The sequence below is a fragment of the Neophocaena asiaeorientalis genome, unplaced genomic scaffold (assembly GCF_003031525.2).
Source record: "Neophocaena asiaeorientalis asiaeorientalis breed wild unplaced genomic scaffold, Neophocaena_asiaeorientalis_V1.1 scaffold476, whole genome shotgun sequence".
In the NCBI taxonomy this organism is placed as follows: domain Eukaryota; kingdom Metazoa; phylum Chordata; class Mammalia; order Artiodactyla; family Phocoenidae; genus Neophocaena; species Neophocaena asiaeorientalis.
In genome coordinates, this window is record NW_020172178.1 from 717,815 (window position 1) to 744,146 (window position 26,332).

Genomic DNA, 26,332 nt, shown 5'->3' on the forward strand with positions numbered 1-26,332 from the left:
CAACAAAGGAGGGACAGGCCGCCCTGGGTCTCAACAGGTGAAGGTTGTCTCGGTGCACAGGTGGGTGCGGGGCATCGCAGGCAGAGAGCACAGCATAAGCCAGGGTCCGTGGCCTTGGAGCCCGCGGCCAGCTGGGCAACCATAGGAGGTGGGCCTGGCCAGAGTGCAGCGTGTGGGGAAGGGCAGCCGTGGGCTGGAGGAGTCGGCAGACGCTGGACCAGGAGAGCTCTGCGGGCCATACTGAGGGCCTGGCCTGTGGGGGAGATGATGGAGAGGTGCTCTGGTTTCCTTTGGGGCTACCAAAGACAGCCCTTTACTCCTCTCGCGGATCAGTCCAAGGTCAGCGTTCCAGGTGGGTGGGTAGCTGGCTTCTCAGTTGGTGACCCGAATTCTCACGTTGCACTGACATCCCTTAAGTCCTGGCATCATCTGTATGTTTGAGGCAGGGTTGCCTCCGGCTCCAGAATTCTGGAGGCTGGGAAGACCGAGATCAATGTGCTGACAGACCCTGGCTCACATGGCAAAGAGCAGCCTGGGGAGGGTCCTTTCATTTCTACAGCCTGGTGCAAGGTACACGGGTGGGGGGAGGGATGGAGGGAGGGAGGGAGGGAGAGAGACAGAGAGAGAGAGGGTCTTTTCTGGGAGATACTCGGATATAAGTTTGGGGTGGATGTGACTCCCACCTCATTCTGGGCCTTCAGAGGAAGGGGTGAAGCTCCGCACAGCAGAGAGAGAAGATTGCGGCCCCAGGAAGGAGGCAGCGGGGGAGGGCGATGTGGAGGACCAGCCCTGCACCCAGGGGCAGTGGCGGAGTGGGGAGGGGTAGCACCCTCCCACCTGCCTGAATTTCCCAGGAAGGTCAGTCAGGCCTCTGAAGGGTGGGTGTTGTAGACACTGAGCCTACAGGGGGAGGGGTCCAGTCTGGGTGGAGCAGGGGCCTTGCGGGGCAGGAGAACAGAAGCCCTGGAACTGGTAGAAGTCTTGGGAGAGGTTTTGGACTCAAAGGGCCAGAGACCCTAATGAGCTTGGAGCCAGTTGGAGCCACGCTTTGAGGGGTGAAAGGCCCCTGCGGACATCTGGCCACATCTGCTTGGCCTGCACTCGGAGCCTCTTCCTGGAGGACTGGGGGCTTATGTGTAGCATCTGTGACTCTGCGCCATCCCCGCCCAGCCTTCTGGGAAAGTCCTCTGTAAGTCTCGTCAAGGGGACAGAGCCTAAGGGGGATTAAGAAGCCCTGGTTTCCTTCTCCACACGGTGCTGGCTGCCCCTTTGCTGTCAGATCCCTGCTCTGCCCTTCTGTGCCCGGCAGGCTGACCAGAGCATCACCAAGGTCCCTGCCCTCTGGCTTTTGACTGGGTCCAGCCAATGGGAAGCCAGGTGGGCGGGACAAGAGAGACGTCGGGGGTGTTCATTGCTCCAGCTCCCCCTCTGCTTTGGGCCTAGGTTCCCAGGGACTCCATCCTCCATGGCTGCAGCTCTTCAGGCGGCTTCTCACCAGGCTCCAGAGCATCATTTCCTCCCTGGGATGGTAACAGCTTCCCATGGCTCCTGGACTCCGGGTGCCTCAGTCTGCCTTAATGCCCTTGACCCTGCCCACCCCTCTGTCCCCTCATCAACTTCATCAACTCTTCATTTAACCTTTTGCATGTGCCTGCTATGTCTTGTATTAGATAAAATATAAGATATCCAGTTAAACTTGACTTTCAGACACATAATAAATCGTCCTTCAGTCTAAGTACGTCCCCAAAATTGTGTGGGATATACTCATGCTAAACAATTCCTTGCTGTTTATCTGAAATTCAAATTTGACTGGGTGTCCTGTATTTTTCTTTCTAAACCTGGCGATCCCACCTGCAGCGTCCCTGACTGATACACTAACACATCCCTCAGGTCATGGGCGTTTCCAGCCACCCCTGACTAGAGGAATAGGTGGGTTTCAAGCTCTTATACTCTGCCCTGCTGAGACGGAGCTACATACAGGCTGCTTCTTTCTCCTATTGGGGCAGTGGGAGGCTTCCCTGGGGGCAGGAACATAGTGTAAAGATGAGGAGACTGGCCCAGACATCTCCGCAGTTGCGTGGCATCATCCCCTAAAATGCCGCCAGGGCCACGGGCAGAAACGGCCCCAGTCCCTGTTCCCATAAGCAGGTCCTGGCCATCAGCAGAGACGTGGCCGAATTCTCAGCCTCAGCTTTGAGCTCACAGCAGAACCCCGAGGCGGGTGGCATCCAGGACAAGGACGTTTGGAGAGAGAGGGCAGGGTGTCAGATGGACTTGGAGTCTTAGACTCGCTCCTCTGCCACCAGGGGGAGAAGACGTGCTGCCTTTTCAGGGCTCCTGTGATTACATCAGACCCACCTGGCGATCTCCCACTTCTCAGTCCACTGATGCAGAACCTTAATTACACCTGCACAGGTGATGTAATCACGAGTGTGATGACTCGTCGTATTCACAGTCCCGGGGCCTCGGAACCCTGGAGCCAGGTGAGAACTTGGTTCACCTCTGTCCCCTTCCTCCTGGCCTTCCGAACTCCACACCGCCCTGGTCCTCCTTCCTCACTGCGGCTCCTGCTTGGTCTCCTTCGCCCCGTTCACCCACCAGCACCAGCATTTTTAGGAACACCGGGATGCCCAGAGCATCTAGGGAGCTGGCAGAAGCCACCCCAGCTGGGGATTCAGCCCCTACTCGCGGAAGCTCGTGGCCTGGGTTTTGGGGGCCTTGCCTCCAAGCTCAGTGGTGGAGTGACGTCCCAGGGTCGGGTAATACCCCAGGAGAGTCTGGGAAGTGCTGAGACTCCACGGTGAGGGGTCCACGGTGAGGGGGCAGCGCTGGCAGCTGGGGGTGCACGTGGGGTGGGTGACCCAGACAGAACTGGCTCTTTTTCCAGCTTGGCTACAGAGCTTCAAGAGAGGGTCTGGCCTTAACCAGAAATGGCTGTGGACCTGAAAATGGCACAAATGCTGGACTAACATCAGGCAGAGTGATAGCGATATCAGCTTTTTTGTGTCAGGGGGCACCTACTATGTTCCAGCTGCTAAGTGTATGTGTATATCAGCTAATTTAATCCCCCCGGCTACGTATGAGGTAGGTACTATGTTAACCCCCATTTCCCAGAGAAAGAAACTGAGGCTCAGCAAGGTCAGGAGACTTGCCAAGACCGGACAGCTCATGACTAGAGAAGAGCTGCTGAGGGTTGTCACATCTGCTGTCACTGCCGTGCCGAAATGTGACATAAATCTGTGCTCAATATTCACAACGTGGTTATAACGGCACAAGACTTTCTGCGGGGAAGCAGTTGAACTGGGACTTAACGGGGGACACGATAAGGAAACATATTTGGCTTCAGTGTAAGGAAGGGCAGATGTTCTGGCGGTCAGAGTGGCCCAGAGGTGGACACGGCTACTTTGGGAGGGAATGAGGTCCCTGTTGCTGGATATATGCAAGTGAAGAGGCTGTTTCCATTTTCTGGGGCCCTGGTAACAACAGATACTGTACTGAACACCCTACACATGTCATCTTTAGGTTCTCACTGCTCCATCACATAGGCGCTGCTGTCCCCGATTTACAGATGAGGAAACTGAAGCCCAATGAGATTAAGTGACTCAGTGATGGTTATGTAGATGGTTGGTGGGGGAGCCGTGACTCAAACCCAAAGCTGTGTATCTCCAAAGCTGTGCTTGTACCCCTACAACTATCGAACGCCTGCTGTGTGTCTGGTACTATTCTTCTAGACGCTAAGACCCAGCAGGGACAATTTAGTCCCAGTCCTTACCCTGATGGAGATCAGATTCCAGTAGCGAGAGAGACAGCCCAGAGTAATGAGACCAAAATAGACCTCAACGAGAATGAGGCGAGACCAAAGGTAAGCAGGAGTCAGGGGGGTTCAAGATGGTCAGGGGAGGCCACTCTGAGTGGTGCATCTGAGCTGAGATCGGAAAGGAAAGAAGAAAAAGTATTATGAAGAACTGGGAGAACGGTGCTCTGGGCAGAGGCAACCACGGGTGCAAAGGCTCTGAGTGGGGCAGGAGAAGAACAATGTGGGAAGCATGGCCAAGCTGGGGGCCAGATCACTGGGCTGGTCATCCAGGGTTTAAGCTTCATTTGTAGTTATTAGAGGGTTTTTAAGCACTGGTGTGCTGCAGCCCACTCATGCCCGCACATGAGAACCACCTGTTAAATCTTCAGGATTTTTGCTGTTGTTAAACTATTAGTAGCTTGAAATCAGCCATGGTGGGAGTATTTACACCATGGAAATGGGCAGCAGGTGGGTAAACATTTATCTGCCTCACTGGTTTTAGACAGGGAAGTGGGGAGAGTGGATCTGTGCCTGAAGGAGCGCCCTCTGGCTGCAGGGGGGAGAATGGCCTGCAGGGGACAGAGAAGCAGGGATGCCCTGCAGGGAATGTCATTGCAGGGATGCCCTGCAGGGAAGGCCATTGCCTTGGTCCATGTTGGAGAGATGGGGGTTTGGACCAGGATGGGCCAGTGGATGGATCTGAGCGATTTTGAAGGCAGAACCAGTGGGCCTTGCTGAGATGACCCCATTACTGAAGCTCAGAGCAGGGAGGTGACCTGCCCAACGCTACACGTCTGGAATATGGAAGAGGTATGATTGAGCCCAGGCCTACCAGGCCCCTAAACCCTTTCTGTTCCCTATACTTCAGTGTTTCCCTAAGTTGCCATGAAGATTCTTCCTGGGAAGCTCATGGTCTAGGATGAAGAGGAAATAATTAATGATGTTCCTGGCTGCCTGTGGTCAGAGCACCCCTTTCCCACACCTCTTCCCAGGAGGGTGGGTCCTCTGAGCTGCGGTTGGGGGTGGGGCGTGGAAGGAGCCAAGATGTCACCGTCATAGACACTGGGAGGCCCAGCTCCCACTGGTGGACACTGGGGCCATGGCGTCTGTCCTCCCTCCCAGGAGGGCCCCAGGAGGGCTGCCCCAGAGATGGTCTTGGAGGGTCCTACGACCTGCTTGGGAGACTCCCAGTTCTGGGATGCGGGACCTCCCCTGGGGCAGGGCAAGGACCAGGGCTGGAACCAGTCTAGGACCTCAGAGGAGGAGCTGCCACAGCACAGCTTCCCGGGGGCTGGGGCTGCTCTGGTTTTTGCTGGGTGGGGAGGGAGGGGATAAAAAAAAACCCAGTCCCTTCCCTAAAGCCGCCTTTGGCACCAATCCCAGCAACGGCGCTCATCTGCTCCAGCCCCTCCCTGTGTCAAAACTCACTCAGACAAGGGTCCTGTACGGGGGGATCACTGTCGCTGTGACCTTCTGCAAGAAGCGAGAAGGGAGGAACAGAAAACAAAACTAATCAAATACCTACCAGGTGTCAGGCAGAGCTGCTTGCTTTCCTCAAAGAGTTAAAATTACAGAAAGGTTTCCCCTCATACTCAGCCCCTAAAATAAGGCTCTAAAAAGTTTACTCTTATCCTTCTAGACTTTCTTCTTTGTACACACACACACAGGCTATTTTTTTTAAAAACTGAGATAATGTTACGTGTTCTATGTGAATTATTTCATTTAATCCTAGGTTGTTATTATCTCTACTTTGCATTTCAGGAAACTGACGCTCAGAGAGGTTATGTACTTTTTCTAAGGTCACACAGCTGGTAGAACTGCCTGGCCCCACAGCCTCACTCTCTGCATCTTGGACATCACCTATGGGTGCAGAAGGCCAGCCTTGTTCCTGTTGGGGGGCATTTGGGGCTGCAGAGCAGGTGGGGCTGGAATTCTGGGCAGAGGCCTGATCCGGCCTTCCCTTCTGCTGTGCTGTGAGACTCAAGCCCTGGGGTCAAATTCCAGCCCCACTGAGTCCTTGTTAATGCTTTTTAAAAGGGGATTCTATTGCCATTTAATTGTGGCTCTGCCCTTGAAGCAGACTCCCAGCTGTCTGTAACAGACAGCTTGGCCTTGGATTTCTCTCTCCCAAAGCCCAGGGGATAGAGGCTGCACTGGGAGGTCTGCGACCTGGGCCACTCACCAGCTGTGGAACCTTGGCTGTTCCTGCCTCTCTCGCCTTGATGTCCTCTTTTCAAAGTTCCCTTCAGCCCCAAGGTAAGCCCATGACCCCACCCCTAGTCACTGCAGCTTGCTGGAGAGAGGAGGGGGAGGAAGAGGACGAACCAGAGCAGAGAGGAGGGCTCAGGGGCAGCTTAGTGGGTTTGGAAGGGAGTGGGAGTTTAAGAACAGGTTCTGGAATCCCTAGACCTGGGTCCAAGTCCCAGGGCAGGACCTATGCAGTTGTACAAGGCCCAGGCTCAAAAGATTCCCGGGGCTTCCCTGGTGGTGCAGTGGTTGAGAGCCCCTGGTCCGGGAAGATCCCACATGCCACGGAGGGGCTGGGCCCGTGAGCCATGGCCGCTGAGCCTGCGCGTCCGGAGCCTGTGCTCCGCAACGGGAGAGGCCACAACAGTGAGAGGCTTGCGTACCGTAAAAAAACACAAAAACAACAACAAAAAATAAAATAAAATAAAATAAAATCCTCACTGGGAAGCGAATGGTGCCACCATACCCACAGCAACCCCTGCCTGTGGCTGTACTGGGTCAAGTGGTTTAGGGCCCTACGTTCCTGGGAGATCAGGTGCTGTGGGGTTTGAGCCTGGGAAGAGATGAGAGTCTGGTGAGGCTGCTCCAGCACCTGCTTTCAGACGGGAGAGGGTCAGTCACGTGACCTTCATAAATGAAGGCCTGTTGCCTAGATGGAATCTCCCCAAGGGCCGCCTCCTTCACTCTATGTCTTGGCTTGTAGGACCCCCAAGGTGTTGTCCCAGCACCTCAACCTCCCAGATGTTTCCAGAGTCCCGACTTCCTGGATTCATAGCTCAGCAATTTCCCAACGGCGAGACCTGGAGCAAGTTACTCAACCTCTCTAGGCCTCAGTTTTCCCATCTGCGAAACACTAACAGGTTTGACCTTGTGGACCTGTTGTATTAAATCAATGCCCGCATGAAAAGTGCTTACAAGCATGCAGACAACGTCAGCCGCTGCAACGGCTGGCCTGCCTGCTTCCACTCTGCGCTGAGCCCGACAGCGGGCTCCGAAATGCCAGTCTGACCACGCCTCTCCTTCAGCCGCTCGTTGCCTTCAGGATGAAGACCAGACTCCTTGTTCCGGCTCCTCTGAGCCTCCATGTGGTGAGGCCCAGTTCAGGGGCCATTTCCCCTTTTAGAGTCCACAGCCTCAGGATTTGCTCAGGGAAACCTCCGGCCCCCAAGGCAGAGCCTATGATGTGACTGTCAGTCAAGCCAAGGGCCGGGCACATGACCCAGGCTCAGCCAGCTGGGCACCTTCTGTAAGGACTTTGATTACTATTATTTTTAATTTATTTTTGGCTGCATTGGGTCTTCGTTGAGGTGCGCGGGCTTCTCACCGCGGTGGCTTCTCTTGTTTCGGAGCACGGGCTCTAGGTGTGCAGGCTTCAGTAGTTGTGGTGCACGGGGTTACTTGCTCCCTGGCATGTGGGATTTTCCTGGGCCAGGGTTCGAACTTGTGTCCCCTGCATGGGCAGGAGGATTCTTAACCACTGCACCACCAGGGAAGTCCCAGGACTCTGATTCTTAAGGATGGAGAAGCTTATGGAAAGGGGTTGGGAGGGTTCATTTGGGAGGTTATCCCCCTGAGTTCCTGCTGCCTGGATCTCCAGGGCTGCCCTGAGTGCCGGTCCTCTCTGAGCCTGGGTTTTTAGCCTCTCTCCCGATTCTGTGCAATCTCTCACAACCTTCCATTGACGCTCTCTTTGTCCAGAGTAGCCCTGTCAGTTTCTGTTGCAGGCATTCAGAGATCCTGGTGGATACACTCTGGCTCCAGACACATCCCAACTTTGACCTTCACCTTCTGCTTTTAAGTATCTGCCTGCATTTCTCAGTCCATGCATGCTACTTTGTGCCTCTGAACCTTTGTCCCTGCTGTTCCTTCTGCCGGGAATGTCTTTCCCACCTTATTCTCCTCATTCATTCTTACCCCAAGAACCACCTCAGACATTGTCAACTCTGGGGGGACTTCCTCCAATCCTCCTGTATACCACACCCCCGCCTCCAGGCTGGCTCTGACCCTCTGGGCAGCCCTAGGCCCTGGGCTCCTCTCCCTCAGCAGCAGCATTTCCTCGTCTGAACCCAAGACCAGATCCAGGCCCACCCACCTCCATTTCTCAGTTGGCCACAACAAATGTTTTTTGGGCTCCAGAACCATGGAGGGTCATACAGGCAGCTCCCCTGGGACCTGCTCAGGGATTCCTCAGCCAACTAGGACCAAATCCATTGCCTGCTGATGAGGGGTCATGAGGGGAATTGCTGAGGACTGCGAGATTGGGAATCGTCCCAGAATAACAATGAGCCTAACTCCTCCGGGTTGGCCATTGCTCCAGCCCTAGCCTTTGATCCAGAGCCTGTGCCAGCCTTTGTCATAGCCCCAGCCCCTGCCCCAGCTCAAGCCACAGAACTGACCTCACACCCCACCCTCGGCCCCAGCCCTGTCTCTGCCCCTGCATAGGCCCTTCCCCCCACCTCTGCCCTCACTGCAGACCCCCAGCATCCTTCCCAGTGAGACCCACCCAGGCTGCCCTCTGTAGAGGCCCTGCCTCTGATCGAATGGGGCTTTTGGTGGGGAAGGACTGGCCAGTTAATCGGGCGGTGAATAGAGCAGGTATATCAGAGGTAGGTGCCACGCCCAACTCCCCTCAGTGGCACAAGACCTGCAGCTCCAATAGTAGGTGACAGAGCCGAGCCTTAGGCAGGGGCAGGGGCAGGACCAGGTTTAGGTCCTGAAGGTTCCTTCTGTTCCTCACCTCCCCTGCCCTGGGCCAGACTTTGTCCTGAGCCATGGACAGGGCTGAACCCTCCATGGTTGCTGAGTGCCCCAGCTGGGGAAGTGCCTGAGCTATAGCTACCCAAAATCAGGTAAAAGGAGGCAAAAGGGGGAGTCCCAGGACAAGCCAGTAGGATTGGGGAAGCTTGCAAGGTTGGGGTATCAGTAAAGACCACCACAGATGACCATCCTTGAAAGAAAGGCAAAAACAACCCTAGTCTCCCCTGAGGTCACCAACTCCTCTCCACCCCTTCTCCTTGGGAACTGAACCAGGGCAGCAGGGGTGGGGAGGGCCACAGGACCTCGGGGAATCAGGCCATCCACTCCACCCACAGGTGGCTCCTGCAATGGACACATCATGAGGACAGAAGCCAGCACAGTGATGTCACAGCTCAGCTGCGGCTTTGTGCTCCTGGAGCCGTCGAGTGAGTCAGCTGGGCCCCTTCCTCCTTCCCGTGCTCATGTACCTGTGTCCGATGCTCAGGGCTGGACAGGTTGACTGTGTAGCCCCACCCCTTCTCTCCCTGCTCCTCCCACGTGCTGGGGCAGGCCCAGCAGATGGCCAATGAACAGCACGCTTAGGGAGACTGTCTTCTTTTGGCCATAACTAGCAACCAGTCTTAGGTGAGTGGCCCAGGAACTCTTTGCAAGGCTGTGATGAAACCACCTGTCAACTAGGCCACCTTCCCAGCTTGACCGTGAGCTCATTCAAAGGGTCTAGCTCTGTAGAAGCTCAGAGTATATGATGTTAGTTAAATGCATAAATGGCTGGAGGGACAGGTGGGTAGAGATAGATGACAAACGTATCTCCTTCCTATGTGGGCTACTCTCTCACCCGTCCCCAGCTCTGACCCTCGGAGTCTTTCCTGAATGCTCTTGGAAGCTAGCAGCTGTTGGAAGTCCCAGGCATTTTGGTACCCATGGGACTTGACGGTGATGGAGCTGTCCCAGTTATGGGGTGACAAAAGCAATAATGCCACTGCAGAATGGCACATTTGGTCCCTCCAGAGCTGGGGGGCACAGCTCAAAGACCTCAGACCTTGAACTTAATGAAAGCCGAGTCCAAATCCAGCCCTGTTGTACATCCTCAAGCTGGTCACAGGGGCCTCTCTGAACCTCTGTTTCCTTTTCTATGAAGTGGGAATGTGAACTGGCTTCTGAGGACCGTCAGGAGAATCAGAAGAGAAAGCTGCTGCCTTGACTGTTGCTGTGGCCATCTTCTTCCTGCCTGGCCCACGTGGCCCTCATCCTCCAGTGTAGCCTGAGGTGGTGAGGGGCAATGTCGGCGACCGTGGACACAGGCCAGGAGGCTGGCCTGAGCAATACCGGTGACAAGGACAGGGACCTGCAGGTGCCGTTCCAGGAACTCTGCCAACTCCAGGCAAAGTACGAGCTGTCCCAAGCCCCGCCGTGCCCCCTGCCTCAGCCCCAGGGCCACCTGCGGTGGGCTAAGCAGCTGGGACTGAGCAAAAATGCCTGAGGAGGCCAGGCCAGGAAATGAACGGGGAGGGGACTGAGGCCTGGGAGTAAGTCAGCAGGGGCAGCTGATTGGCGAGTGGTGGGGAGGTGGGGGGCTTGGCTCCCGCCCTTTGAACTCAGACCTTGGGCCAGTCCCAGGCCCTGTGCAAGCTTAGTCTCCCTCCACGAAGGCAGGGCTGTGGGTGACCATCCCTATGCATCTGTCAGCTCGGCCCCTCTAATCAGCCTGCAAGTTTGCCGCTGTGTCTCCAAGCAGACACCCTGAATCCTTGCCCCTTGGTGACTCTTCAGTTTCAGGCTGCCCACGAAAGCCTGAGTTATATGCAAAAGGATGGATTGATATCTGTGAGTGATTTTATGGAGAAAAGTCCCAACCGGTCCATCGGATCCTCATAGAGCTTCCCAACCTCCCCACTGAAAGGTTTAACACTGTAGCTCACAGGGCCCCACGTGGTATTTGCCAGGGGAAGACAATTTTTTCCTGCATTTTTCAGGACTGTATGGATGAGAAAATGGGGCCTGAGAGGCAGAGTGGCTTGCCCTGGGGAAGTCAGCAGTCACTCAGAGATACCCACCACAGCCTTTCCTGCTCTGCCCTCTGCCCTTGACCACTGACCTTGAAGGCGACCAGGGTGGGCAAGCTATTGGAGACTCATCTCGCTTGGTGATGCCCCCTGATGGCTGGGCGGCAGCACGTGGCTGGCACCCCTCTGGGGGCTGCCGGGGCCCCAACCACAGACTGAGTGCTTATGATGTGCTGGGAGCCCCAGACCCGGTCCCCACCGGCCTATGAGGGAGGGGTCTGGTTACCCCTGTTACGGACGGGCCAGCCAGGCACAGAGAGGCAAAGCCTGTGGCCGGATCACCGGCTACTGGGGGCTCAGACCATCTGCCACCAGCTCAGCCTGCAGGAGGGGCTCCGTAGACCCCATGCCACAATGGCCCGGCCTCGCTGGTCCCCAGGCCCCTTCCTCATGGCCTGACCACAGGCATCTCTTTGACCTCTTTGTGGCTCAGTTTACTCAGCAGTGAAATGGGGGTGGAGAGACTCAAGTCAGCGGCACATTGATGGGGTCAGTGACCAGCCCAGCCCGGATCCGTGTAGATCCACAGAGGCTGGCCCTTGCCAGGGGTCACAACCTGGAAGTCCCCAAACCGTGTTCTCACGTCTGGCTCTCTCGCCGGCACTGAAATGTCTCTACAGACAGAGGAAGCTGAAGAGAGAGGTCATAAGGTTTTTGAAGACTATCTGATCAAGGTCCTTGAGAAAGTCCCCAAGGATATGTATGTAGCTTCCTCAGCAGGCCTGTCCTCTCTGCAGGCACCTCCCAGCCTGGGAACCTGGGCGCGTGTGAGCTCGCCGAGCACTGAGCCCTCCTGCAGAGTGGGGATCCACAGGCTGGTGCCACCGTGGTCGAGCCAGCCAGGGCACCAGCCATGTGGCCTGCAGCAAGTTCTCAACGTCTCTCTTCAGTGGGAACAGCAACAGTTCCGTGGGCTGGATCCTTTATGAGCACGTAGCCTGGAGCCCGATGTTTAGCTATAGCACCCAGTAAGTGTCAGCTATTATTATTACCTCATTTGTCTTTGATTTTGCTCTTAGGAAGTAAAATTACACAGGCATCTGAAATGAGTTTTGTGTTCTGTTTTACCATGATTTGCACCAGAATCCACTGTTATCAGTGCTGAAAACTTGATAGGAAAGAGAAGGGGAGACAAACATACATAATTTTATTATCGTCATTGTCTTTACATCACCAATAATAAAAATAACTATTACTGTTTATGAAATATTTACTCTGCGCTAAGCTCTTTAGTAAATCTTTTTTACCCCTCTTTAGGAGCTGCTGAGAACTGTGTTACCCAGGCTCAGTGAGGTTAAGGGACTTGACCAAAGTCGCCCAGACAGGAAGTGGTGGGGCTGGGTCTCAGACTCTGGTCTATCTGATTTCAGAGTCACTGTGCTAAGTGCTCTGGAGCTGCAGGAGCCCCAAGGACTCTGCCCTGGAGGTCAGGGAAGGCTTCGTGGAGGAGGGGGCCATTCATGGGGCTCACATGCGTTCAGCAAAGGGGAACAGCACTGCAGGCAGAAGAACAGCACAGATGCAGGCTGGAGCCAGGCCCTGTGCAGTGGGTTTGGGGTTGAGTTCCAGTGTGCTGGAGCGCCATTATCCGCCAGGGGTTGCTGGGAGATGTGATTGGAAGGTTGAGCAGCACGAAAGAGCCTTGAGCCCCAAGCCAAGGAGGGGCGCAGGCCTCCAGGTCAGGCACGGGGTGTGAAGCAGACCCAGCACCCAGCGCTGCTTCTAGAAGCCTCCCAGTTGGGGACCTTCCTCATTCAGCAGTTCAACCCTGTTCAACCCATCCAGAATGAGCATAGCTGGGGACCCCATCACGCGGGACAGCGACAATCCCTGTCCTCTTCCTGCAGGCTCCCCCAGTCAGCAGCTCCTCCCGGGTGGCGGTGGGGGGTTCTCCTGCCTCACTGGGCAGCCTTGATCCAGGATGCTTGCTCTCAGCCCGCGGTGGCCTTTCAAATGCAGATTCTTCTCTTGAAGAGGTGGGAGGTCAGTGATGGGGCGCTCTCAACTTCGGGGCTCCAGTGGACAGCAGAAGTCCCACCTACATTATTAGTATCACTGCAGGGGGCAGGTGAGGGCTGGGCATTCTATGCCCACCCATCCTGCCATGCACTGTCTCTATAGGCTACAACCAAGGGGAGGAGCCAGAGGAGGCCCCGGTGGAGGCCATGGTGGGGCACTATGGGAAGCTCTTCGCAGTCAGCCAGGACATCCAGAAGCTTCTGGAGGCCTTCTTCAAGATGAGCCAGGTTGTCCACCAAAGCCTAGAGGGAGTCTCTAGAGGGAGGCCATAGGGCTCTTATCCCGGTAACAGCTGCCTGAAGCCCAGCCCATCCCCCTTGGCCCAGAGAACTGGGATATAGGGACCCCCTTCCCTCTGCACCCCCAGAGAAGGCCTGAGGCAGGGGCGGGCTCCTGAGAGGGTCTGAGTGGGGTGCTCACTCCAGAGCCTTGTTCTGTACCCCTTTCCCTCCCTTCCTGCTGGGTTTCTCCTGAGGAAGACTCAGCTCATACTTAAAAGGTGTTCTTCGTGGTAGAAAACTCAGGAGTTCTAGATTCAGACAGACTGGGGTTCAAATTCCAACTCAGCCTCTGACTGGCTGCATGACCCTGGGCACGTTTAGACCCTCTCTGAGCCTCAGTTTCCTCATCTGTGACGTGGGGGCAATTCAACCTAGTTGGTAGGGTGTTGTGAGACACTGGACACAAACTGTCTCAGAGTTAAGTGCCCCAAGAGGCCATCTCCCTCATAGTTGGTTCATCTTCTAATAAATTGAACTTTCACCCCAAGGGATGGGCATTCCATCCGGAAGAAACTACCCTGGCAAAGGCATGGCATGATGAATTTTTGTGCTGCAGCTGGGGCCTGGGGACACAGAGAAGACAGAGGACGGGGACATGGAGAGGAAGGGAACAGGGAAAGGGAAGCTGGTGAGTGGGCTGATTCTTGCAAAGGACAGTGGCATGGCATTTGCAGCCAGTCTCTGCCCCCTAGTGGTAGCACTGAAAACCTACACCATTTTGTACGGTTTTTTTCCTTCGTGGGCGGGGCACTGTGAGAAGCACTTAACAAGCTTTATCTCATTTAAACCTCACCCCAGCACCCGGACACAGGTGCTTCTATTCCTAGAGCTGAGACTAGAGGAGAGGAGTGAGGTGAGCATGCAAGTAGAAGGTTGGATCCCAACTTTATTGAGAATTTTAATACTTTGTTCATCATGGATTTTTGTTTTTGCATTAACTTTGATTTTTAAAAAACACTGCATTTGGGAACTCCCTGGTGGTCCAGTGGTTAGGACTCCGCGCTTCTACTGCAGGAGCACAGGTTCGATCCCTGGTTGGGGAACTAAGATCCCGCAAGCTGTGCAGTACGGCCAAAACCAAACCAAAAAATTGCATTCAAATATTATTTATATTAATTCTGAGTTAAATGCTGCACCCTAGTCCCAGGCATGCCATTCTTCTCATTTTCAAAGTAAGAAAACTAGGCCTTAGAAAAGTGTGGACACATGTATATCCTGTGTCCTCCAAACACATCTCCGCGGGGCCTGGCGTGGGAGTGCACCCAGCACATCCTGTGTCCCGCAGGCCTGGGCCGCAGAGGCTGTCACAGCCTTGCCCCCTGGTGTCCTCCCAGCCGTTCCTGCAGCCGGAAGGGCCCAGACAGGTGGTTCTGCTTAGGGTGAGAAAAACGGGCTCCAGGAGCTGAGCTGGGATTCGAACCCTAGTCATCCTACACGTCCATTTTCCTGCATCTCCTGGGGCCTTAAAGGGCGCTGACTACCCAGAACTTTCCCCTCCTCCACCCCCATCATCGCTCAGATCCCCGAGCCGTGAGCTCCTCGGGACCAGGCCCAGGGCAGGTGCCCTGGGACGTCAGCTGCACCGAATTGACCAGCCACCCTACCACAGAGCCTCAAGATCCGGCTGTGCCAGCTGCAGAAGAAGTGTCACCGCAAGCAGGAGCAGTGACGGCAGCTGGAACACGGTGTCACCTACCAGAAAGACACAGGCAGCTGTGATGTGAGTCCAGTCCACTGGCTGGGGTGGGGGGCAGGCAGCGCAGGGGCCGGGGGCTGCTCTCTCCTGGATAATGATCGGCCCCCAACACACACACACACGCACACCACTTGCCCACTTACCTCTCCTTGGTGACTGTTAGCTTTCAAAGGGCTTCTCTAAGACGAGCCAGATGTCATGTGACAGGTGGGAGAACTGAAGCCACAGATAGTTAAGGACCAGCAGGGATGCCCCCGTACAGTCCCAGGGCCTAGCATCTGCACTCCTAAATATTGGTTGATTCTTACTCATATCTATTCACAGATCAGAAGAATGAAGCTTGGAAAGAGTAAGTCAGGGCTAAAGTCCAGCGCCAGGATTTCTGGGTTTAATCCCTTGAGCTACTCCTTCCTGGCCTGGAGAATGTGGACTAGTTATTCTCCGGACCCCCGGGTCCTCCCCATAGCAGAGCCTGTGCCCTTCTGGCCTTGGGGGCTGCCTGGAGGACACGGGGGAGCAAAGGCTGGGGCACAGGGCTGTGCCAGGCACACTCCACCTGGGCAGGGCGCAGTCAGCAAATGTGGGACCTTCTCAGGCTCTTGTGGGATCCTAGTTTGGAAGACATGAGGGTTGGGGTCTGTGGGCTGCTGACTTCCAACCAAGGAGCTTTGACGGGGAACTGGATTGGCCACAGTTTATAGAGTCTGTTATGGGTCTGCCTCTTGAAGGTGAGAAGTGAGGTTGCTGATCACAACCCTGAAGGCCTGAAGTCCACACCTCTGGAGCTTCCCAGAGTGAGGAGCCCTGGGTTCCCCCATGTCCCCTCCTGGCCCCTCCCATGGGTGTGGACCACAGATGTGCCCAGCCGGGAGGACCCTCTTGGAAGTTAGTCGGTCCGGTGTCCCTCTTTGCAGAGGCGGATGCTCTGGCCCCGAGGTGGGGAGGGACTCGTCCAAGCCCCTTTGGTTGTAGAGCCCAGACCAGCAGGAGGAGGCGGCTCCTGGCTTCAGGACACGTCTCTGGCCTGAGTGAGCTGGGGGCAGGGGGCAGGGAATTCTGGGAGGGGCCCGAGCCTGCAGAGCCGGCTGCTAAACTGCATGCAAATGGTCATCAACAGCATGGCCCAGCAGTGCTGCGCCTCTGCCCACGGCATGCCCAAGGGCACGGGTCTCTTCTCCAAGCTCGACCTCGTCCAGGTGAGGACTCTCGTGCCCGGGCTGGCCTCCGGCCTGAGCCTGTCCTCGGCCTCGGCTCATGGGGCATGGGTGGTGAGCTGCCCTATTCCTCCATGGCTGCATGGCTCCTGCACGGATGCGGTAGGGTCTCAGGGTCTCTTTTAGGCTCTCAACAAACTTGTAATGAACGCTCATTGGTGCAGGGTCAGAGGGTTGTCAAGGAACTACTGCCCTGCCTGGTCTTAATGTGTAACCCCGCCCCGGCACATCACACACATACACACACACGGAGTACACACTCATACAGACACTCCTATGGGCTCTCCACACACCCTGCAATATACACAAAACATACGCTGACACACCTGCAAACAAACACACCAAGGTGCACACAGATGTAGTCACGTTTACACGGGGAGGCACATTTCAGTGACCGACGGAGCCTCTGTGCAGGTCCTCATTTTAAACTTCAGACTCTCGTCAAGTCCACCGAGATTTCCCTTCTCAGTCGGAGGGTCCCCACGAGGACCAAACTCCCACCAGTCATAATGCTGACGCTGCAGTAATGGAGGTCATGTGATCAGGTTGGCTTCCACCCACAGCAACATATCTTGTATTCTTTTTAATAATAGCTTTATTGAGATATAATTCTAGTACCCTAAGATTTACCCTTCTAAAGCGCACACTTCCGTGTTTTCAGTACAGTTGCAGAATTGCGCAACTATCATTAGTATCTAATTCCTGAATCTTGTCATCACCTCCCCAAAATACATTTTGTATCTGGCTTCTTTCACTTTGCATGATGTCTTCAAGTTTCATCCACCACAAATCATTCCTTTTTTTTTTTTTTTTTTTTTTTGCGGTACGCGGGCCTCTCACCACTGTGGCCTCTCCCGTTGCAGAGCACAGGCTCCGGACGCGCAGGCTCAGTGGCCATGGCTCACAGGCACAGCCGCTCCGCGGCATGTGGGATCTTCCCGGACCGGGGCACGAACCCGTGTCCCCTGCATCGGCAGGCGGACTATCAACCACTGCGCCACCAGGGAAGCCCAAATCATTCCTTTTTATGGCTGAATAATATTTTGCTGCATGGATAGACCACACTTTGTTTATCCATTAGTTGATGGACATTTGGGTTGTTTTCATTTGGGAGCTATTATGAATAACGCTGCTATGAACATTCATGCCCATGTTTTTGCGTAGACATGTCTTTTCAGTTATCTTGGGTATATACTTAGGAGTGGAATTTCTGAGTCTTGTGGTAACTCACGAGGTAACTGAGCGAGGAGCTGCTGAATTGTTTTCCAAAGCGGCTGTGTAATTTTACAATCCTATGATCAAAATATGAGGATTCCAGTTTCTCCATATCCTTGTTAACACTTGGTGGTCTGTCTTTTATAAGTTAGCCATCCTAATGGGTGTGAAGTGGTATCTCATTGTGGTTTTGATTTGTATTTCCCTGATGGTTAATAATGTTGAACATTCTTTCATGTGTTTATTGGCCGTTTGTATATTTTCTTCGGAGAAATATCTATTCAGATCCTTTGACCACTTTTTAACTGAATTCTTTGTCTTTTTATTGCTGAGTTGTAAATATACTTTGTATATTCTGGATAAAAGTTCCTTATCAAATATACGATTTGAAAATATTTTCTCTCGTCCTATGGGTTGTCTTTTCACTTTGATGGTGTCCTTTAAAGCGCAAAGATTTCAATTTTGATGAAACCCAATTTATGTATTTTCTTTTTAGTTACTTGTGCTTTAGGCATCATATCTAAGTAACTATTGCCTAATCCAGGGTCATGAAGATTTACACCTAAGTTTTCTTGTAAGAAGTTTATAGTTTTAGCTCCAATATTTAGGTTTATGATGCGTTTTTAGTTAATTTTTGTATATGGTATGAGATAGGGGTTCGCTTTCATTATTTTGCATAAGGATATTCAGTTGTCCCGATATCATTTGCTGAAAAAACTGCTCTTTCCTCATTGAATTGTCTCCTCATTCTTGTCAAAAATCAAATGGCTGTAAATGTGAAGGTTTATTTCTGGACTCTGAATCCTATTCCATTGGTCCTCATGTCTGTCCTTAGCACTGTCTGGATCACTGCAGCTTTGTAGTAAGTTTTGTAATTGGGAAGTGAGTCCTCCAGCCTCACTTTTCCTTTTTGAGGTTGTTTTACTCTTGTAACTGCATGTCTTGCATCGTGCGTGGAAGTTCCGTGTCTGGGTGGGTTTCAGGTCTGGTGTGACCCAAGGCTCAGTGGCACCACGAGGACCCGTCCTTTCCACCCTCCTTTGTCTGCCAGCTTCAGCATTGCTTTCATCCTAAGTCATAACTTGCTTTTCTCTTTCGAGGCGAGTTCAGCGGAGTTGTTTGAACTCGGGATTCTTAGCGCCTCTGGGACACTGGGGGCGAGTCCCATGGCCAGTGTTTTCTAGCAGCAAGAGTCCACAGTGAGCGAGCCTGCGTCTTAGCTGAGAAGAGCTCAGGAGAATTTCACAGGCAGTTATCAGGGCCTCTCTGCTCCATGGCACAGCTCTTGGGGCACCATTCACAGTGAAGGCTGCATAACTGGCATCCCCTGAGGCATAGATCCTTCACATCATGATATATGAATGAGCATTTAAGTAAGGGCACATTTGCCCTACAGTCACAGTGTATTAATTTCATCTTCTTCCCCCGCAAAAAGGAAGAAATTACCCGGTGATGTCAGGGTGTCCCAAAGATCTCCCTCAGCAATCACTCAGTCAAGTCTCAGAGTCACCCACATGCGTTCGGCATGGTACTAGGGAAAGAGAGGTGGAGGGAGATAAAGGTCACCTGGTCCTTAAGAGATGAATGCCACTCAGAGAGGGAGGCTGGGGGCAGTCAGGGTGGGATTCTCGGAGGAAGCAGTGAGAAGAGGCAGGCAACCACATTCAGGAAGCTGCACAAGGACCTGGGCTTGGAGCCATCCAGCTCTGCCACTGCTGGGCTGTGTCGCTTCAGACAAGTCACTTAACCTCTCTGAGCCGCAGTTTGCTCATTTGCCAATTGGCATTGATACCACATCTTTGGCAGCGCCCTTGTGAAGACTAAAGGAGACGCAGGTCAGCCTTGATGTTGCTTTGGTCCCTGGGAAGTGGTGTCCAGGGGCCAGAGTACAGTCAAGTGAGAGAGATTTCTTTTTTCTCCTAGGAATTTACATTGGACACAATGGAGACTATGAGATTCATCTCACTGCTCAGGGGACCCAGAGTATGCTGGACAGCAGACAACCCCAAGGACCGGGGCCTCAGAAGGTACCCCAGACCATTCAGGAAACATTCAAAGAGTCAAGATTCGATCCCCAGGACCCCCTTTCCTAGCACCCAGACTTCAGAGTCCCCAGCCTGTACTGACACAACCCAGGGCCACCAGCCCTGCCAGCATCACGACCATCTCTTTACCTGCTTGGCCTCCTTTTTTCACCACCAGTGCTCCTGAGTGGGTGGGAGCCAGGGGAGGCGGAGGTCAGTGAGAGGTGGGGCAGCTAGGGCCAGGTGGGGTTGAGGGGGCATTGTTCCCTGCTTTGGGGGATTGGCAGGGATCGAGGTGAGGCCTGCCTGGGACTGTGGGCGAGACAGAGGGGGTTCCCGAGTCAGAGGCAGCAGCCAGGTGGGAAGTCCCAGGTTGGAGACCTGTACCCAGAAGCCGGGGATGCGTTTCTCGCTGTCATTGGTGGGTCTGTCTGGGGCCAAGGAGCTTGAATGGATGCCCGTCTACTGGGAGCGCTGCAGTCATAGGAACTCTCACAGAGAGCCACCCCGAGCCATAGGATGCGTGGGAGCTGGCCTGGCCCACAGCAGACCGGGGGTACTCAGTTTGTAGGAGAACATCTCATCACTGGTTCCCAGAAGCTGGATACCAGTTTGGTGCCTTCTGCCCACCTGAGGGTCCCTGAGCTGCCTGGAATGAGTGCTACTCTCTCAGGGGGACTGGGGGCAGGGCACAGCCCCTCTCTGGGCTGGTTTTCCCACATGTGAAATTGGGTGCGAGGATGTCTAAGGGAATCCTCTCTCCAGTCTGACGTTCTTAGGTCAAGGTTGGAAAGGCCTCTGCGTGGATGGCACTGGCTTGGTGTTATTGAGCCACGGAGGTGAAATCACCCTGGCAGCCACTGCAGCCCCGAAAAGGATTCACTTCTGCAGGTCTACTGATGTTAACTGATTTAGGTTAACTTTGAAAGTTCAGAGCAACTGATTTGCAGCAAATGGTGGGGCATCAGCAAATTACCTTTCAAAGGGGAGTTTCAGAAAAGATGCTGCTATTCCTTCAACAAGCACCGAGGGTCTGCTGTTTTCCAGGTGCTGTTGGGAGAGGGGACGGGAGGCTGAGAGGGAGGGGGTGGGAGGCTGGGTAGGACTTGGGCACTGAAATATTTAGGGGAGCTAAGTATAAGAAAGAAGGTTATGTAGGGTCAGGTCTTAAGAGCAGTTTTTTTTAAAAGGCCGAGGGGAGTTGCAGAGAAAGCATCATTTTGAGTTTCTGACTCTCAGGCCTTTGGGGCAAAGGGAGCATCCCAGGTAGGGCTTGAGTCAGATTTCAGAAGGGAGAGGTTGGGGGAGGGCTGAAGAAACTGAAGGGAACGCAGGGTAGGGCTTCCAGTTTGGCTGGAGCACAAAGAACCCGACGGGCAGTCTGAGATGGTGGGCTGGGGAGCCACCGTGGGGTCCTGAAGCCCAGGCTACGAGGTTTGGAGGCCATACTTGGGGGTGTCTTAGACCAGTCTGGCTGCCATAGCAAAATAACATACACCAGGTGGCTTAAACAACAGACGTTTATTTCTCACAGTTCTGGAGACTGGAAGTTGAAGATGACGGCATTGGCAGGTTTGGTGTCTGGTGACAGCCCACTTCCTGGTTCAGGTGGTAGAAGGGGTGATGGAGCTCCCGGGGTCCCTTTCATAAGGACACAAATCCCATTCATGAGGGCCCCACCCTCATGACCTAATTGCCTCCCAAAGTCCCCACCTCCTAACACCATCACACGGGGGTTAGGATTTCAACATAGGAATTTAGGGAGCAGGTACATTCAGTCCATTGCAGGGAGCATCTCGCATCCATACCTCACTGCTTACTTTCTCTCCACCCAACATCCACTTTCCAAAGAGATCTGAAGTATCTCATTAGTCTCCCTGTAATGTGGGCACATGTTAGGCCAACAATTCTTAGATTTGAACATTCCTCAGGAGGGCTTGTCACAACAGAGTGTGGGTCTACCCCCAGAGCTTCTGATCCAGCAGGCCTAGGGTGGCCAGGCCTTAGAATCTGCATTTCTGGCAAGTTCCCAGGTGATGCTGATGCTGCTGGTCTCAGGCCCACACTTTGAGAACTGCTGCTTGGGAGTAATGGCAAATCCCAAACGCCTAAGCTGGGCTCTGCTTCACCTGGAGTACCAACTCCCCCTGCCTGGCCTGCAGTCCCCATCTGCACAATGGGGCAAGCGTCATGGGGACCTGGCATCCCCACCCCGTCTGACCTCCTGGGAGGTGCTGAACATGACACCCTGTTAGGGGCCCAGGGAACAGTCCTCTCACTTTGCCCACAGAGGCTCTGTGAAGAGCTGTTGTCTTTCTGTCCTCTGCCATCTGCCTGCTGTGCACATGTTGTATGTGTGTTTGCAGGTCTAGTTCAGATGTTTGGCACACTCCTTGGGGAGAAGGGCCATCAGAACAGATACCTGGGGTGACAGTGACCTGGCCATTAGTCTAAGTTTGCAGTGGGCACCTGAGTCTTTTAGGAGCTCCCAGCCTCCTCTGGGCAGAGCTTGGGTCATGAAATTGACAACTGGGCACTGCGCTTAGGGGCCCTGCTCTCTTAGGCTGCTGGCATGTACTAGAACGCTGGGGTTTTTCCTTGCTGGGCTTTCTTGTCAGACAGAAAGCTCTCTCAGCCCTGACCCTGTACCTTTAAAGCACTTTCCTCCTGGGTTCCATATTAGCTGGAGAAAGGCCTTCGAGGGCATTTGGAGAAAACCACAGTGGTTCAGGTACCTTATGAAATGTCATTTCATCTGACTGCCCGTCTAGATCCTGAGACCCCAAGACACTAGGAGGCCCGGGGCTTGGACATTTTCTGAGACTGAGAGCTCATTACCTGACGTCGAATTCCAGCTTTAATTTTCTTCAAGTGTGAGGACATTCTTTCTACAGACCATCCAGGAAGAGTTGGACTATTAGCTAATGGCTGGTGCTGAGAAAATTGGCTAGTTGGCAGGAAAATCAAATTATGTCCTTTTTCCACACCACATACTGTAGTATATTCCAGTTCCTTTGAATGATGGTTTTCCAACTTTAATGTTCATTAAAACCACCTGTGGGGCTTCCCCGGTGGCGCAGTGGTTGAGAGTCCGCCTGCCGATGCAGGGGACACAGGTTTGTGGCCCCAATCCGGGAGGATCCCACGTGCCGCGGAGCGGCTGGGCCCGTGAGCCATGGCCGCTGAGCCTGTGCATCCGGAGCCTGTGCTCCACAACGGGAGAGGCCACAACAGTGAGAGGCCTGCGTACCGCAAAAAACAAAAAACAAACAAACAAAAAACCCACCTGTGACGCTTGCTAAACAGGGCTCATTCTCAGAAATTCTGATCCTGGCATGAGGCCCCCAAAATCTGGATTTTGAACAAGCATCCCAGATGGTTCCAGGGCAGACTGGTCTCCAGTCACAGGGTGAGAAACACTGAGTATCTCAATGTCAAAAAGAAGAAAATCTGCTCCACATTTACCTGGTCTTTAGTGAGGAAGAACTTTGGAAGCATGAAAGCAACAGCAGTGACACCTGAAAATAATTTGACCACGTAAAAATGAAAAATGCATCCACCTCAGAACACAGCCAAATACCCAAAGACAATAAACTGGGGGGAAATGGTGAGAAATTTGAAAAAGGATCAGTGTTTTTGATATTTAAAGAACACTTACACAGTTAAAAAAAAAAAAAAAGACGTCAATTGTTCATTTCAGCAAATCACAAAATAAATAAAAATGGCCTATAAACATGAAAGGTATTTTGCTTCACTAAAAATAAAATTACACCTCATAACTTCTGCCCATCAAAAAATGCTTAGTTAATACACTAATGCATATAAGATAGGCTCTCCAACACTGCAAGGCTGTTTGCATAAACTCTCTGGAAAGCAATTTGAGAAGAGATCTTAAGAGGCTTATAAAATGTTTATGTCCTTTGGCTCAGCAATTCTAGGTCACGAAATTTAAGTTAATAAAACCAGAGCTATTTGGTTCAAAATGACAGAAAGCCCAACTCAACTTGGCTTAAGCCACAAAAGGGAATGTATTGGCTTTATGAAACGAGAAGACCAGGGATTGTAGAGCTTCAGGAACAGCTTGATCAGGAACTCAGTGGCAAGAGAATCCAGTCTGTCTGTGGGCTCTGCTCTGCCACAGCTTGGCTTCATTTTCAGGCTCAGCATAAACAAGATGACTGGCAACAACCTCGGCCCCGCATCCTTTAAAGTGGAAGTCAGAGGAAAAGACAGAATGTCTCTTCCCAGTAAATCCTGGCAAGTCCCAGGATTTACTCTAATTGGATCACCTCGGGTCAGGTGTCGCTCTAAACAAATCTCTGATTGGCTAGGCCTAGGCTCCCTGTGCGTCCTGAATGAATCTCTGTAACTAGGGGAGATTCCATGCTCTGATTTCCAGGACTTGATCAAATTTTTGTTTGAGTTTTTGTGAGATGGAGTATCTTTCATGGCTGGAGACCAACCATATGAACTGAAAGAAGGGTTCCCCAAAGGGAAATCAGGCAGCTGTTATCACAGGGAGGTGAGGCCTGGCGCTGGGCAGGCACGAGCCAGAAATGCCCATTACAATACAGAAACGGTGTCTGTACCAAAATGTCCACCACGTCGTTACTTACAGTAGCCAAACTGGATACAAACTCAATATCTCAGAGGAAGAGTTCAGTCAATGATGCAAAACTTTATGATTTTATAATTCTGCAGCCATTAAATTCCATGTTTTCAAAAATAATGTAAGGAAAATTATCTATAGGGTGTAAAGTTAAGTGAAAAAAGCAAGCATTTTTTTAAGTTGAATATAAACTCAATTTAGTAAAAATTATATATGTAAAAGAAGGAAATAGACTAAAGCAGTTCTTCTAAGTGGGAGGATCCTGACGCTGGGGTGGAGTGGGAAGTATTATACCCACTGGGTACAGTAGATTGAGTAAGTGGTCCCTAGTCTCCACCCCCTGTGGTGGCGTCTACATCTGCGCTCCTGCCACAGGCTCAGTATTCACTTCTTGGCTTTGGGTTGGCCCTGTGACTTGCTTTGGCCAATGGGATGTCAGTGGATTATGACACAAGCAGAGGCTTAAGACTTATTGTGCAGTGGGGCTTGTGTGTCTCTGGGAGCCTCCTGGTTGCAGGGGGATGAGAGCCACAGGGAGCTGACATAGACCAACCTGCAGCTCGGATCCACCGACACCATTCAATCCTCACTAAATCCACGGACCACGGAGTGCGAAATAAATGCTTATAATTGTAAGCCAGTGAAGTTGGAGGTTGTTTGTTACACAGTATTACAGCAAGAGCTGTCAGATACACCCTCACACCTCTTCAGATTCCATGCTCTCTCCAACCCAAGAATCACCAGCGCTGGGCTCCTGAGGAACGCTGAGCTGTCGAAAAAGGATTAGGAAGTCTGTTCTGCCATGTTCATCAACCCATCCTCTGGATTGGAGGATTCTAATTTTTAATTTTCTTCTTCTTACTTTTGCATATTTTCCAAAGTTTCTGCAATAAGCGTGGTTAACTTTTATAACCAGAGGGCAAAAACAACTTTATTCAAAAATTGGAAAAATTAGTTGGAAACCAACTCTTCTTTGCATCTCACTGATCCTAACCTTTGGCGTCTCCAAGAACAAAGCTAACTGTCAAGTCCTTCACCCACAGGACTCTCTTCAAGTCTCTGAAGACAGGGTTCTTGGCCCCTGCACGCTGTCTTTTCTCCAAGTTCAGCAATTCTGATTTCTTGAATGTGTCTCCACTCTCTGAACGGATCCCACTGGTTTCTAGGCTTAAAATGTGGTGTCCCAATCTGAGTTCCATTCTCCAGGTAAGGAAGTTGCCAGGGATAACAGGATACATCGGGAAGAGGCTTCCTTGCCATGGCTCCACCTGAAAAGGCCCTGGGCGTTCCTGCCTTCACATCCCAGCCCAACACCCTGGGGCATCAGGCTCTACCCATCCCTCTTCTTGGCCCAGGAACGGCCTGGCTACTTCGAGGCTTGTGTCCGAGACTGTAAGTGCTGGCCAGCCCATGGGAACATCTCAAACGTCTTCAAACCCGAGCCCACCTGGCACCAGTATGTCCCTGTTTCTTACTAGGCACCTTCAGAAGGTGCTGCACCGTTTCCCTGCCCTTTGATGCTGGAGCTCGTTCATCCTGGCTACCAGCTACCAGGATGTCCAGCCCTGGGCCTCCAGGCTGCTCTCCAGCACTGTGCAAGGGGAGATATGAGGCCCGGAGCTGCATCTCCCTCACCCCTAAATCTCCATGCCTAGTCAGGACCTGGCACAGAGCAGGTGTTCAGTGTTGGACAAGGGGGGGATGTGTGAGTCAAGAGAGCTAGGCTCCTGATGACCCTCCCCATAGTGAGAACTTCCTGATGTGGTACTAGGATGCTGCTTTTGGGCCACTGTACCTCACTGGGTCCTCCCCACAACGCATGATCTAGAAAGTGGCAGTTTCCCAGTTCTATTCTACAGAAGGGGCAGCTGCAGCTCAGTGCAGTTCTGTGACCTTGGGGTCACACAGCCGCTCAGTGGTTGAGCCGGGACATTTAACTCAAGTCCATCGGGCTCCAGATGGAACGATGTAACTGGAAACAGTTTGGCAAGCACGGACATGCACTGGACGCTTGCTGTGTGCCGTGTCCTCGGCTAAGCTCGTCATTGTTCCTGCAGCCTTCATGCCCACCCTGTGAGAATGACTGTCCCATTTTGCAGATGAGGAAATGGCGGCTCAGAGAGGTTGAAGGCTTGCCTGAGGTCACACAGCCCAGGGGGCGGGCCCCACATCTGTCTCCTTTCAGAGCTGATGTTGCGGGCTGAAGGGGACATGGGTATGAATCATGAACTAGAGTCAGGAGTCAATGGCTTAAGTTCAAATCCAGGTGGAATCAAGTTCTCAGGTGGAATCAAGGGAGAGTGTGCTACTATAGATCCCTGCTACTCAAAGTGTGGTCCGGGGACCTGCGTCATGGGCATCACCTGGGAGTTTGTGAGAAAGGCAGAACCTGCATTTTAACAAGATCCTCT

General features: G+C 52.9%; 1 protein-coding gene across 1 annotated transcript; it reads left to right on the top strand.

The window, feature by feature from the left end:
- Positions 1-10,079: 10,079 nt before the first annotated feature.
- CCDC197 (coiled-coil domain containing 197) lies at positions 10,080-25,399 on the top strand. The gene is given in 11 exon segments (XM_024757881.1): positions 10,080-10,186; positions 11,484-11,503; positions 11,506-11,557; positions 12,983-13,127; positions 13,129-13,167; positions 14,773-14,883; positions 15,588-15,653; positions 15,939-16,055; positions 19,212-19,407; positions 19,600-19,733; positions 25,277-25,399. Coding segments are annotated over 11 exon segments (1,110 nt in total).
- Positions 25,400-26,332: the final 933 nt, after the last annotated feature.